The sequence below is a fragment of the Pantherophis guttatus genome, chromosome 3 (assembly GCF_059756535.1).
Source record: "Pantherophis guttatus breed Tessera chromosome 3, ASM5975653v1, whole genome shotgun sequence".
Taxonomy (NCBI): Eukaryota; Metazoa; Chordata; class Lepidosauria; order Squamata; family Colubridae; genus Pantherophis; species Pantherophis guttatus.
This window is the reverse complement of record NC_142065.1, coordinates 176,898,783-176,912,901: the sequence shown is the minus strand read 5'-3', so window position 1 is coordinate 176,912,901 and position 14,119 is coordinate 176,898,783. Positions and strand designations below refer to the sequence as shown.

Here is a 14,119-nt window from a genome sequence, read left to right as displayed (position 1 = left end):
TTTATAATGCCTTGGTAAGGCCACACTTGGAAAACTGTATCCAGTTTTGGTTACCACAATGTAAAAAAGATATGGAGACTCTAGAAAGAGTGCAAAGAAGAGCAACAAAGATGATTAGGAGACTGGAGGCTAAAACATATGACAAACGGCTACAGGAACTGGGTATGTCTAGTTTAATGAAAAGAAGGATTAAGGGTGACATGAGAGCAGTGTTCCAATATCTCAGGGGCTGCCACAAAGAAGAGGGAGTCAAGCAATTCTGCAAAGCATCTGAAGGCAGGACAAGAAGCAATAGGTGGAAACTAATCAAGGAGAGAAGCAACCTAGAACTAAGGAGAAATTTCCTGACAGAACAATTAATAAGTGGAACAACTTGCCTCGAGAAGTTGTGAATGCTCCAACATTCACAACTTCTGGAAGTTTTTAAGAAGATATTGGATAACCATTTGTCTGAAGTGGTGTAGGGTTTCTTGCTTAAGCAGGGAGTTGGACTAGAAGACCTCCAAGGTCCCTTCCAACTCTGTTATTCTGTTTTCAGTAATAGAATAACAGAGTTGGAAGGGATCTTGAGGTCTCAAGCAGGAGACCCTATCCCATTTCAGACAAATGGCTGTCCAACCTCTTCTTAAAAACCTCCACAACTTCATTCACAACTTCTGGAGGCAAGTTGTCCCACTGATTAATTGTTCTAACTGTCAATAAATTTTCCCTAGTTCTAGGTTGGTACTCTCCTTGATTAGTTTCCATCCATTAATTCTTGTTCTGCCTTTTCTTCCTTCTCTTCTTCTTTGTGGTAGCCCCTTAAATATGGGAACATTGCTATCATGTCACTCTGAATCCTGCTTTTCACTCTGATTAAACTAGAAATACCCAATTCCTGCAACTGTTCTTCATATGTTTTAGCCTCCAGTCCCCTAATCATTTTTGTAGCCTGGTACTGCATTGGCTTTTTTGATAGCTGCTGCACACTGCTGGCTCATATTTAAGTGATTGTTCACTAGGACTCCAAGATCCTCCTCACAATTTCTACTGTTGAGCTAGGTGCCACTCATTATGATTAAGTCTGTTCTTGCAGTTCATGATCTTATCCACAGTCAGTACTTGGCCATGTAACATGTTCAGGAAAAATACAGTCTAGTCCTAGAAAAGAAGACAATGACAAGCAAGGTAATGAAAAATAAGGATTCTTTTAGTGCAATAAAGATCAGAAAACTTAAAATAGTGGTCTTTCCAGCTATGCTAATGATTAGCTGAGTAATTTAGGCATTGGAAAACAGAAAAAGAAGATAATGTTTGAATTATTGGTGTGAAGAAGGTTACTAAGAATATCAGATTCCAAGAACATTGAGTTATAGACCAAATAAAGGCTCAATGATCCCTTGAGATTAGAAAGAAGAAATTCACATACTGTAGGCATGTGATACATGCAAGGTTATTCTTGTCAAGGCTAAAGAAGAAGACAGTAATAAGGTGGATGGTTGGGAACAAAACACAGAATTTTTTTTTTTAGAAAAACTTCAAAAGTCTGGACAAATTGATCGTTTCCTCATGCAACCACAAGAACTGAAATACAACTCCATGAACATCTATCTAACTGAGTTTTTTATTTGGGTGAAATATAGCATATTATATTTAGTCTTTCCTTTCAGAGCTAATAAAATGTGCATAATAGAACAAATGTAATGATTTGAACTCTTAATTGTTCTTCATGTAAAAGAGAAGGGCTATTACCAAAGCTCCTTCTTCCAAGAAGAGTTTTCCATGACCTTGGAGGATCTAAACATGTGAAACAAAGGTATTAACGGGAAGAAGAAAATGAGAATATCTCTTCCACGTATGCAAACTCATCCCTGTTCACTGAACAAAACTTAGGTTCCAACTACATTCAAAGCCACATTGTGAAGGAGTTGCCCGGCTACTGGCCCACTTAACTGATTGTGTGCCTGGATCTTGATTTATTTTTCTGAAGTTGAATAATGTGCAGCCATGTTTCTGGCTTTTGGAGAATGAACTTTGGAGCACTTAATAGCACTTAATGTTAGAGCTGTGACAAATGATTGAGAAGAATTATATCAGACTGATCACAAATACAAGAACAGCACCCCCATCACTAAAGACTTTTTTTTTTTTTACTTTCTAGCTCATGATCTTTTCCACAGTCAGTACTTGGCAAGGCATTTGATGCTATAAATGGACTTCTCTACCTTCTTTTAGCAAGAATATAGTAGATTTGATTTCTATAAAGTCCATCTGAAGAAGTCCCTCTTTAGAGGCAATAGTTTTGATTCTTTTGAAGACAATATTAGCTATAAAGAAATCACTAGAGTGACATAATTTAGTATGTCAGGCTCCTGCTTCATTTCATTTTCCTGTTAAGTATATTCATTTTGTTTTATCAGTTTCATAAACCATACAATCCAACTACGTTTTCCTCTTTCATGTTTCCACCTTTGGCATTCCAGTTACCAATCACAACCAGCACATCTTGCTTGCATGTTCTGTTGATTTCAGATTGGACTTGATCATAAAGTCCTCCTCTGCATCAGCGGTTAGAACATAAATTTGAATGATTATCGTATTATTGGATTGTCCACAAAGTAGCCCTACCTTAGGTAAATCAAAAGCAAATAAAAGTGGAAACCATTCTGGTAAGTGTTTGATATTATTGGAATAGTTATGATACAAAGATAATTGAAAAGGAGAAACTATGGGAGGCTTTTTGACTGATGAGGCTATATTTATTTTTGAAGAGAAATAGCTAAAAGAATATGCAATGTACATGATTTTGTCCTATTAGTCCTTAGAAAAAAACTGGAAGGTGATCCGGGATGAAGGACTTGCTGTAATGGATAGAAGCAAGGGCCTCTTTCTTCCAGAAGATGAAAATTTACGAGAAAAGGGTGACTGGAGCCAGTTTACTCTGTGGCAGCAAGGTACACAACTCATTACTTTTCTTGTCTGTTCCATTGTTTCCTTTCCATGCTAACAAAAGAATGCAACTAAAATGTTTAAGGGGAAATATGTTTTGTGATGCTAAAGATCAGGATAATGAAAATTGAAGTGTCAGCCATCATCATCATCATCATCATCATCATCACTATTATCTCTTTTATTCATTAAACATGGAACTCAGTCAACTGAACATTTAATAATGTGTCACAAATACAATTGACTGGTGCTAATGGTTGATACGGGTTGCTGCCAGTGTCCTAGGTATCAAGTATCTTCTTAAAATATATGATGTTCCGAGTAGCACAGTTTTTTGTAGTTCCACTGGTGTTATTGCAGGAAGCTGCAATTTCTTGATGTGTTTTGTAAAATTCTTGGACATGGTACCAAGTGCCCCGATGACAATGGGCATCACTTTTTTGGTTGTCCAAGTTCTGTGCTTTTGTCCCAGTCGCTTTACAGTTGCACGCCCTGGTTCCCCAGCAGTAGCAACTGAGCCCTGTAGCCATTTTTTGGCAGATGCCCAGGAGCCATAGCACCTGATGCAGTCCTTGTTGATCCGGATAATGACCGGTCCGGTATGGAATTTTGTTGATTTCTTATCATTGGTGATGGTAGATACCTGAGTTAGTTCATGGTGGCTAAGCCACTACCAGTCTGAAGACTGGCATTCCCATAACCATAGGGACTGCACCCCATAGCCGTCCAGCCCAGCCACAAATGATGATGATGATGATGATGATGATGATGATGATGATGATGATGATGATGATTGAAAGATGCTCGTCATGAATCCATGCTGCTCTTACCATTATTATTAGACTTGAGCAAAAACTCTCTTTTCTTTCATTTTTACTATTAGTTCTTATTCAATTTAAGGAGATATTTTTAATTATTCCCAAAAAGAGAACAATATCATTAAAATATTCATGATTTCATGAAGGTTTTTACATTTACATAACTGCAAACTGATTCATAGCATATTAATTATTATTCTTATTATTCTTAGCGTAGTTGTTCTTATGTAGAGAATATTTAAAATAAATAACAAACCATAAATATTTACCATTTCATAAAAAAACCTCAGAACTAAGCTCTCGATCACTGGCATGCTCTCAATCACTGTCAACAAAATTAGGACAATAATAAGAAAATGGTTATAAAATACGTTTAAGAAGATATAAAAATTTGCAGGAAAATTTATAGCTAAGGTAACATAGATTGAGGCGAACCCTATCTACTCATGTCATAAGTCAGCAGTCCTCTGGCAGTGGCAGTGGGTGGGGGGGAATGGTGTCACATATGCAACCTAATCCAGCATATGCACAAATGGAGTATCGCGCACTTGCTTGCTGCTTGCACAGCCCACTTCCCAATAGAACATGGGCCAATACCCTGTTTTCCCCCAAATAAGACATCCCCTGATAATAAGCCCAATTGGGCTTTTGAGTGCATGGCAATAAGGCCAAGCGCTTATTTCAGGGTTCAAAAAAATATATGACAGGATCTTATTTTCGGGGAAACATGGTACCAGTCCACAGACCAGGGGTTGAGGACCCCTGTCATAAATACAATGTAATTTTAATTTGATTATGGCTTCTACCAACTATCTATGTAAGACAGAAATACTTAATCATGTAAGAGATGAAATAGAGGCAAATAAAATTAAATATATTAAAAGTTGGGGGGGAAATAGAAAGACTATACTGAGTTCCTCTACAAATATGATTATAAAATTACCAAAACTGTTGCAGAGAAAGATAATTTATTCAGGAACTAACTTCTCTAGAGAGGTCTACAGTAATAAACCAAGCCAAATAGGAAATATGAGATACTGATGAAGTATCTGTTAATTGTTTAAAGCTGCAGAAGGGAGTTAAACTGTATATAGCTATGTTTCTATAAATATGGAAAAAATATTGTATGGCCTAGAGCAGTGATGACTAACCTTTTTGCCGTTGTGTACCAAAAGTGGTGGGAGGGTGGGGGGGTCGCACACACGCATGCCCACACCCATAATTCAATGCCCGCTGTGCGCCCCACCCCACCCCCGCGCATGTGCACATGACCCCCCCGGTCCTCCCACTTTTGGCATGCAACAGCAAAAAAGTTACCGGTGGGCCCGGTAAGCCCGTTTTTCACCCTCTCCAGGCTCCAGAGGCTTTCTTGGCCCCTGGGGAGGGCGAAAACGGCCTTCCCCACACCCCCAGAGGCACTCCGGAGGCCAGAAACAGCCTGTTTCCAAACTTCCGGTGGGCCCAGAAAGCCTGAAAATCAGCTGGCTGGTGTGCGCATGCGTGCTGGAGCTGAGCTAGGGCAACGCTAGCATGCCCACTGATATGGCTCCACATGCCACCTGTGGCACGCATGCCATAGGTTCGCCATCACGGGCCTAGAGATTACAACATAATGCATATAGCTATACTCAAGAAAGAAATTGCAGGAGAATGTCAATAATTTTTACACATAAGGAAAGTTTTGACTAAGTTCTTACAAACAAAAATGGAGCAGTATATGGAGTGAATTCCAAAAGCAGATAAGTTTCAAAAAATGCAAACGGTCAGGTAGCTAATTTAGAATTAATAATCAAGAGAATAAAAGAAAGAGTTTTGCATTTGCTTCTTTACAATATATCTGTCAATGTTATAAAACACATAAATAGCACAGTAACTCATGGAAATAAAACACTAGATACCTCTGGAATAGAAAAGGGATGATGATGGAATTTTATAAACTAAAGCAAAAGCTAAAAAGGAAAACACAATTAAATTAAAACAGAAACAAAAGTTTCCTTATATACCTGTATGTCTCAGTAAGTCCAAGTAAATTAGAGGAGTTTAGCAAAATAAAATTAATAGCACATACTATTACTCCATTCTTGGAAATAATATAAAAATGTTCCCAATTACACAAGTATATAAACATACAGCTCTGTTCTAAAAATTAAACAAACATATGTAACATTTCCCGTGATGAGCCACTGATTTAAAAGCAATAATATAATCCACTGAGTGCTATAAAATGACATTTAAAGCAAAGATACACTCAAACTAAGTAATGGCTCATTAATTACACAAAGAGAAGAACAATTCATGTACAGCATGGGTGCAATTTCTGGAAATGGAGTACAAAGATTGTTCAAAAATAATCCTGCACGTAATAAAATAATTTTAAGAATTACAGGGCTAAACTCTAAATGTCAAAAATAAATAATATATCTAAACATTTAAATATTGAATAACAAAATGATCACAGTAATTCTCAAACTGAAGTCTTCATTAATGCTTTTAGAGACCAAACATCTTAATCTTAATATCCATAATGTGTAAAGAAGAACATTTTCTGTACATACTGATGTGGACCAGTGGTGAAATTCAATTTTTTTTACTACTGGTTCTGTGGGCGTGGCTTGGTGGGAGTGGCAGGGGAAGGATACTGCAAAATCTCCATTCCCACCCCTCTCTGGGGCCAGCCAGAGGTGGTATTTGCCGGTTCTCCAAACTACTCAAAATTTCCGCTACCAGTTCTCCATAACCTGTCAGAACCTGCTGGATTTCACCCCTGATGTGGACCCAAAAGGAAGACCAAAAGGAAAAGTCTGAAATAGTGTGCTGATATACTTACCAATGTTTAACTAAAGGGATTTTTGTACGCTTATGTCTATTCCCACTTTTTAAATTGTCTAGTGGCTTTGCCTGCATAAAGTAAGTTGGCATGGATGCTTGATAATATATTACTGTTATGAGTTATATGTAGTGAAATAAAAAATAATATATGATCTGCTATACAGGGTTAATTAATATTTTGAGTTTCAAAATATAACTACAGGAAATATACTGCTCACAATGAAAGCCCTCATGAAGGATTCTAAAACAGAAATGGACTATTACATATTGAACAATATATCACATTTCAGAAGCAAAATAAGCCATCATAGATATGGATTGACATCCAGGAATTTCCTAAGCTCAAAAACCAATAATTGAAAATAGTTGAGAGGCTGAAACGTTAATATTCTGAAATATGCAGATAATTCAATTTTGTTAAATAAAAGGAGGCATCAAAGCCTTTATCTTATGTTAGGGATATAAAAATGGAAAATGAAATATCTGGGTTAATATTAAATATTAGGGAGAAACATAATGCCAAGCAGCTTAATTAATGAAGAAGTCAAAAAAATAGATAATTCAATTCTGGGAGGCTTGGATAAAGATTTTAAAAAATGAAACGTGTTAAGGAAAAATACAGTCTCGTACTAGAAAAGAAGGCAATGAAAAACAAGGTAATGAAAAATAAGGATTCTTTTAGTGCAATAAAGATCAGAAAACTTAAAATAGTAGTCTTTCCAGCTATGCTAATGATTAGCTGTGAAAGTTAGGCATTGAAAAACAGAAAAAGAAGATAATGTTTGAATTGTTATTATTTTTTTAAAGTTTTTTATTAAATAAACATTAAAAACATTGGACACAGTGTGACCATCCTGGTCTTGTCATATCCATACATATTTTTAACATAACAACAAATATTATTACTATTTGACATACATTGCTACTTTGTTCTTATATGCATATCCCTTGTTCTCATTTACATATTTGTCTAAATATTATCCAGTATTAATTCTACAAGCCCTAAATCTTTTTTGTTCCAACTCCTTTTCTCCTTTCCAACCATTGGTACATTTTATTCCAGATTTTATAGTATTCTGTCTCATCCTTGTTTTTGAGTTCTAGTGTCAGCCTATCCATTTCTGCACATGTCAAGATCTTCATTATTATTACTTCTTCCAGGGGGTTTTCTTCCTTTTTCCAGTATTGCACATAAACCAGCCTTGCTGCTGTTATCACATGCAGCATTAAGTATATCAGTTCTTTGCTATATTTCTCTTTTGTAATTCCTAATAGGAATAATTCTGGTTATGTTTTGTTCTATCTCCTCCAACCATGCCTTAATCTGGCGCCAAAACTCCCTTTTTTACATAACCACCACATATGATAGAAAGATCCTGATACTAAATTGCATTTCCAACATTGTGGTGATAAGTTCCTGTTCATTTTCGCTAATCTTGTGGGCGGGAGATGCCACCTATAGAACATTTTATACAAATTTTCTTTGTACGCAGTGGCTAACGTTAGTTTCCTGTTTCTCTCCCATAGATCCTGCCAATTATCCATATTAATATTTTAACCAAAATTTTGGGCCCACATTACCATAGTTTCCTTCACTTGTTCTTCTGCCATTTTATATTCCAATAGGTACTGATAAATTTTCTTTATTGCCTTTTTGTTCGTTCCTAATAAGATTTTATCTAGCGCCATCAATTCTTTCTTAATACCCCATTCCTTTTTATCCTTCATATAGCGTGATTTGATCTTTAGATATGCCCACCATTCCAATTCTACCCCTTCATCATGTAATTCTTTTCTAGATTTTAGTTCCCCTCCTTCATTTAAAATCTCCTTGTATTGTATTGACAAAGTTTGGGTGTACTAGCACATAAAGAGCCAAACAGGAATTTCCAAATAGAAGAACTGGAATACAACTACATGAACAGCTACCTAACCAAGTTATTTTTTGGGGTGAAATATAGCATATTATATTTAGTATTTCCTTTCAGAGCTAATAAAATATGCATAACAGAACAAATGTAATGATTTGAACTCTTAATTGTTTTTCATGTAAAATAGAAGGGCTATTATCAAAGCTCCTTCTTCCAAGAAGAGTTTTCCATGTCCTTGGAGGATCTAAACATGTGAAACAAACATATTAATGGGAAGAGGAAAATGAGAATATCCTTTCCACATGTGCAAACTCATCCCTGTTCACTGAACAAAACTTAGGTTCCAATTACATTCAAAGCCGCATTGTAAAGGAATTACCCAGCTACTGACCCATTTAACTGATTGTGTGACTGGATTTTGATTTATTTTTCTGAAGTTGAATAATGTGCAGCCATGTTTCTGGCTTTTGGAGAATGTACTTTGGGGGACTTAATGTTAGAACTGTGACACTTTAAATGATTGAGAAGGGTTATATCAGACTGATCACAAATACAAAAACAGCACCCCTATCCCTAAAGAAGATGGTCTTTTTACTTTCAGGCTTTCACCCAAGCCTGGAGAAAAACATTACTACATTAATAGTCATAATTCAGAAGAACTTCTAAATTGTTTTTGAAGTGTGCACGGCCATACTTAATATAAGCTAAACAGGTAAAAGCCTGGTCATTGCCGGGCTGGAAATCTGTTCATGAGCCTCATGTAAATTATTTTTGCTCTTGGAAAGACTCACATAAAAGGAAACATTTTCTTTTTTTAATGTTTTATCAAAGTCTAAGTAAAATAAAGAGTTCCACTTGAAAGTGGTAGTGGATTCTTGTTTCATGTTTGAAGAGGAGAGGCAGGGGAGTGAGAAAGAGGACAAAACTGAATGGCTTTGGGGCACTTCCCAGAATTGTTTCTGTATTTTTAGTGTGCTACTTTATGTAGCTTTAAAAATATTTAAAAGGTGCTCTATTTTTTTTTTTTTCATTTTCATTTCTGCATTTATCTGCAAGGTATAGTTTTGCATTTCTCTTACGTAGAAAGCTTATACTTGGTTTATACCTAACAAAATGGATGGTTCACAGATTACAAAGTGGCCTGAGGAAACGTGCGCTGGCAAAAAAAGAGATCTTTTCTTCTTACAAGTGAATGCAATTCTGTCATTTATAATTAAAATGAGGCAATAAACCCAGAAGGGTAATGAAAAAATGGGATGATGTATAAGACATTTTGAGGTGCTGGAAAATAATAAAATTGCTTTTATTTCTGTACCTTTACTTAAAATAAAAACTTTCTTTTAGTTGGTCATAATATTCTTTTAGAAGATTAATGTTCCACAAATCATGAGCCCATCACCACTGTTATAAAAAGACACCGAATTTCACTTATATTTTTATGAACTCCTTCTTTGGATTTCGTTAGGGAACTGAACATTATCCTCTTTCACAACACCAAGGCAAATTAGGCGGCAAGAGAGACCATGGAAGGGAGAACATAACTGGACCAAAGTCACTCAGGAAACTTTGTTCTTATCTATAGTCATGAAACTACAATTAGATTTTATGCAATATTCAAATAGCTCCACAATGCTTCCCTCTCAAATCAATAAAAGTTGGAGTATGTGAAGGAGTATGCAATGACTTTCTCTGGGATCAGTGAAAATTTATTATGAAACATCCATAGATATCATGACATATCATATAAAGTAGTAGACAGCCTAGTATTAAATCTGGGCCTAAGCAAAATTATTTTCAAAGAAAAAAAGTTGGCCATCTCTGTTTTAGATGGTTGCTAACTGTAATGAGTATGAGTTACATTCTGTATAAAAAGAAATACAAAAGTATTCCACGTCTATATTTAGGTACGAAGGCCAATTCGATTAGAGTTAATCACCACTGGATTTTTGGATGATTTGCCCTTTTAAATCTCTTTCAAGCGCTTACTGAGCTGACATTTTCAAATCCCCTGTATGACTATACTTAGATGTGGGGGTGTGAAATTCAGATTACCTATGCTTAAACTATATTTTTCCTCTTTCACTCTAGGAAGAAAAAATGAGAATGCCTGCAACAGTGTTCCAAAATCATGTGCCTTATTAGAACGTTTCTCAGAAGCCACTGGATGCCGAAGAGGGCAGGTACTGTCTGGTTTGTAGAGCAGGTCCATAGATAGATAGGAAGAAGCATCCACATATATTGGGCAACTATCCAACTTCAAAGGGCAAAGTGTGATTCAGAGGCCATGTGGGCCTGCATATAGCACCTGTTCTGAACATCTTAAAGCAAAGAGGTCTTTTCCTGCGATTGCATATTCACTGCAGAAGACAGCCAAGTTAGTGAGGAATATCAGCTGCTTTTAGTTGCTACATTTGTAAATGTGTGCTCTGAATCACATGCTGCCCTTCAAATCCCCCTTGAGAATTAGATCCTCAATCTAATGGTGGTCTTAAAGACATGGTTTTGTCATCAAGGATCCAGATGTGTGGCAGAGCCTCTTAGGTTGATTTGACGGTGGTAGATTTATTTTTACTCAGCTGCTAATTATATGACTGGGAGTTACTTTCAACTGTTCAACCAGAATCATGTACAGTATTTGAGATGGGTGGCTATACAAATTGAATAAATAAAAAATTTCAAGATATATTTACAGTGCTTATACATAGTGGGGAGTGGATGTTGATGTATACTGTATGTGTTACTTTGACTTGTAAGTATAACTTACAAAAATATTAAGAAGAAAAATAATTATTAATTGATTTTGCCTGGGGCAAATGCTAAAATAAAATCTCTGCCTTTCTAATTTACCTTTACTGAATGTTTATGAGTGAGTCAGCATGATATTTGTTATAGACAAATGATGCAATTATGTTTGTTTTTCTACATAGTCTATGATTGAAAACTGAACAGTAACTGTCCATCACAGTTGTCAATAATTACAATTGATCTAGAACATAGGTGTCAAACTCGATCATGTCATATGACGTATCGTGACTTTTTTTACCTTTGCCGAGCTGGGATGGGTGTGGCCAGCACATGACGCATCTGGCCCGCGGGCCGCCAGATTGACAGGACTGATTTAGAAGGAGATACAACTAATTTCAAAGATGCAAACCTTTACATTATAGATACCATGGATAAAATCAAGTTTATTTCAAATAGGATTATGTTAACATAATTGTTTATTTATAAAAAGTGCTGACCATAAACTGATTTGAATGAACTGCCTTTTGGTCTCCTTCTGGAATTATGTTTAATGTCAACAATATGATTCAGCTTCAGAAATCAGTTAACAAATTGATTGTTTAATCATCTACAACCATTAATAACACCTAAATATCCTTGGTTGAGGTTAGAGTTGGTCTTCATTTGCACTTGGAGGCAGGTCACAATTCTAGCTGTTGATGGACTGAAAAAAAAAAATAGAGGCAAATCTTTTCTATATTGCTGCTGTGAAATCACCTAGAATCAGGTGTGATTGGAAATTGTCTTGATCTTTTAATGTATAATCACTAAATATAGTTTGCAATTTGAAATTAAACCTTCTTGTTGCTTATATGAATGGAGAAAATTAAGACATTTACACTATGTCTCTTTAAACTATGATTAATACATGCAAATAAAGCTACTGGTAAATATATATATATATATATATATATATATATATATATATATATATATATATATATATATATATATATATATATATATATATATCCTTATTTTTAAAGTGAAAATATAATCCACAATAGACATTAAATGGCATACAGTATACATAAAAGCATGTGCCTATGTTGGTTAAATGGAATTAGAATAGTTCTAGGAGACTCAATTTTAATAAGATGCTATCGTGTGGTCTGAAGGGTGGAAATTCATTTTCATCCATAAAGCATGTTCACAAGTAATTTGCTTCAAAACTTCAGGTAGGGAGCCTAACATAAACTTTACTCATTTTGGTTGGGTTCAACTAGATATAGTTTATTTATATTTCTAGAAGGTTGACATAATTGACATGAGTTTTTGAAAATCAACTGAACATCTTTTTGCAGATCAAGTATTCTGTCATGCACCCAGGGACTCACGTCTGGCCTCACACAGGGCCGACTAACTGTAGGTTGAGAATGCATTTGGGCTTGGTCATTCCTAAAGAAGGCTGCAGGATACGGTGTGCTCAAGAAACCAGGTATCTTTCCTTCTCCTCACAACACATTTTTTTCTAGCGTGTCAAGTGTCAAGAGCCAGGATACTAAGAGCTGGTATGGAATCCAAGAGAAACATCTCCTTTGTAAGCTAAGCTAGCAAAAAACCATCAGACAGAATAGTACGGACATAATGCTTAGAAGCCTGCTTATCTTCACCTAATCAGGTCTATATATATTATGGTATCTGTACTTAACAATATCTACATAGGCATTGAATTTGGCATCATCCAAGCTCCTGCTTCATCTGAGTATCATATAATTTTGAAGTTATTTCCATTAAAAACAAATTGATGTTGCAAAGTAAAGCACAGCTTTTAGCTTCATAATTGTTTATAACAAAGCCATAGTACGGGGCTGCAATCCAAACTTTTTTTTTTGTATGGGTGCTCACTGATCGCCCCTTCCCTCCTTTAAAAAAGGTGAAATTGAGTTGGGAAGGTAAAGAATATTCTGAGAAGCTGTGATGACACAATGAAAAGTAGGGAGATACACAGTAGGGGATACACATCAAAAAGTCAAGATGGCAAGCTGCAAAAGTGTGATTGAAGCCCTGTTCCTTTGTAAGTGAAATGTACAGTTGCAAAGCATGTTAAAAAAAGAGTAGAATTTCAATCCCACAGTTGCAGCTATCTTCATGGCTGTTTTGACACGCATGCATATGCATGGATCACAGAGTTTACTTCCTGGCAAATCAAATTTATATGATTGGTCAAATTATGAGAGTGCCAGTATTAGGCTCTCAAAATTCCTGGTGTCGAGTGGCACAAAAAAACCCCACCCTCTCCTTTTTGGGTTACTCTTGTTAATTCATGACTAAAAGCCAGCCCAAGAAATGAGACGTAATCTTTATGACAGTGCAATGTCACTTAACAGCTGAAACATTGCTCTCTAAGTTCATCTCTACATAATATAAATGAGTTGAAATCTTTAATAATATTATAAATATATTTAAGTATATTATATTAATTATAATATACCTTATAATTCTGTCTTGCCTAGTCTTGATTGGTTTTTTCAACTGTTCTCGCTATAATACTTGTTTGAATGTTCAGCAACTTCAAAATGTGGTATTATTTCACACAGTGTTATAGTTCCTTCCTTTTTATCATGTGCAACTCCCATGTTGCCTTTATTTCCTTACCTATTATCCCATAAGGTGTCAGTAGATGAGACTTGAGTATTTGGAAGTGAAAAAAAAAAACAAAACCAAGGAGTAAGACATAGTAGCAAACACTATTTCAGATATTTTTTTACTTTTGGAGAAATAGTACACAAAGTACATTTTTCTGTGAAAGCCTCTGGGTCAGTATAAATAGCTTGGCTCCCTTCAAGCTTATCAGTTTTTCACCTGGTAGAATGAAAGAAATAATAACCACAGGAAGTCCTCGATTTAGAACCACAATTGTGACTGGAACTTCTGTTTTTAAGTGAG

At 35.7% G+C, this 14,119-nt stretch overlaps 1 protein-coding gene across 5 annotated transcripts in view; it reads left to right on the top strand.

Moving 5' to 3' along the window:
• Positions 1–14,119, top strand: part of ASPH (aspartate beta-hydroxylase) — a 106,036-nt gene that overhangs the window by 86,770 nt on the left and 5,147 nt on the right. For all 5 annotated transcript variants that reach the window (XM_034429839.3, XM_034429837.3, XM_087890614.1 and 2 more), the window contains 3 exons: positions 2,798–2,933; positions 10,535–10,626; positions 12,535–12,668. In XM_034429839.3, coding sequence (XP_034285730.1) covers positions 2,798–2,933; positions 10,535–10,626; positions 12,535–12,668 — 362 coding nt within the window. The remainder of the gene's footprint in view (positions 1–2,797; positions 2,934–10,534; positions 10,627–12,534; positions 12,669–14,119) is intronic.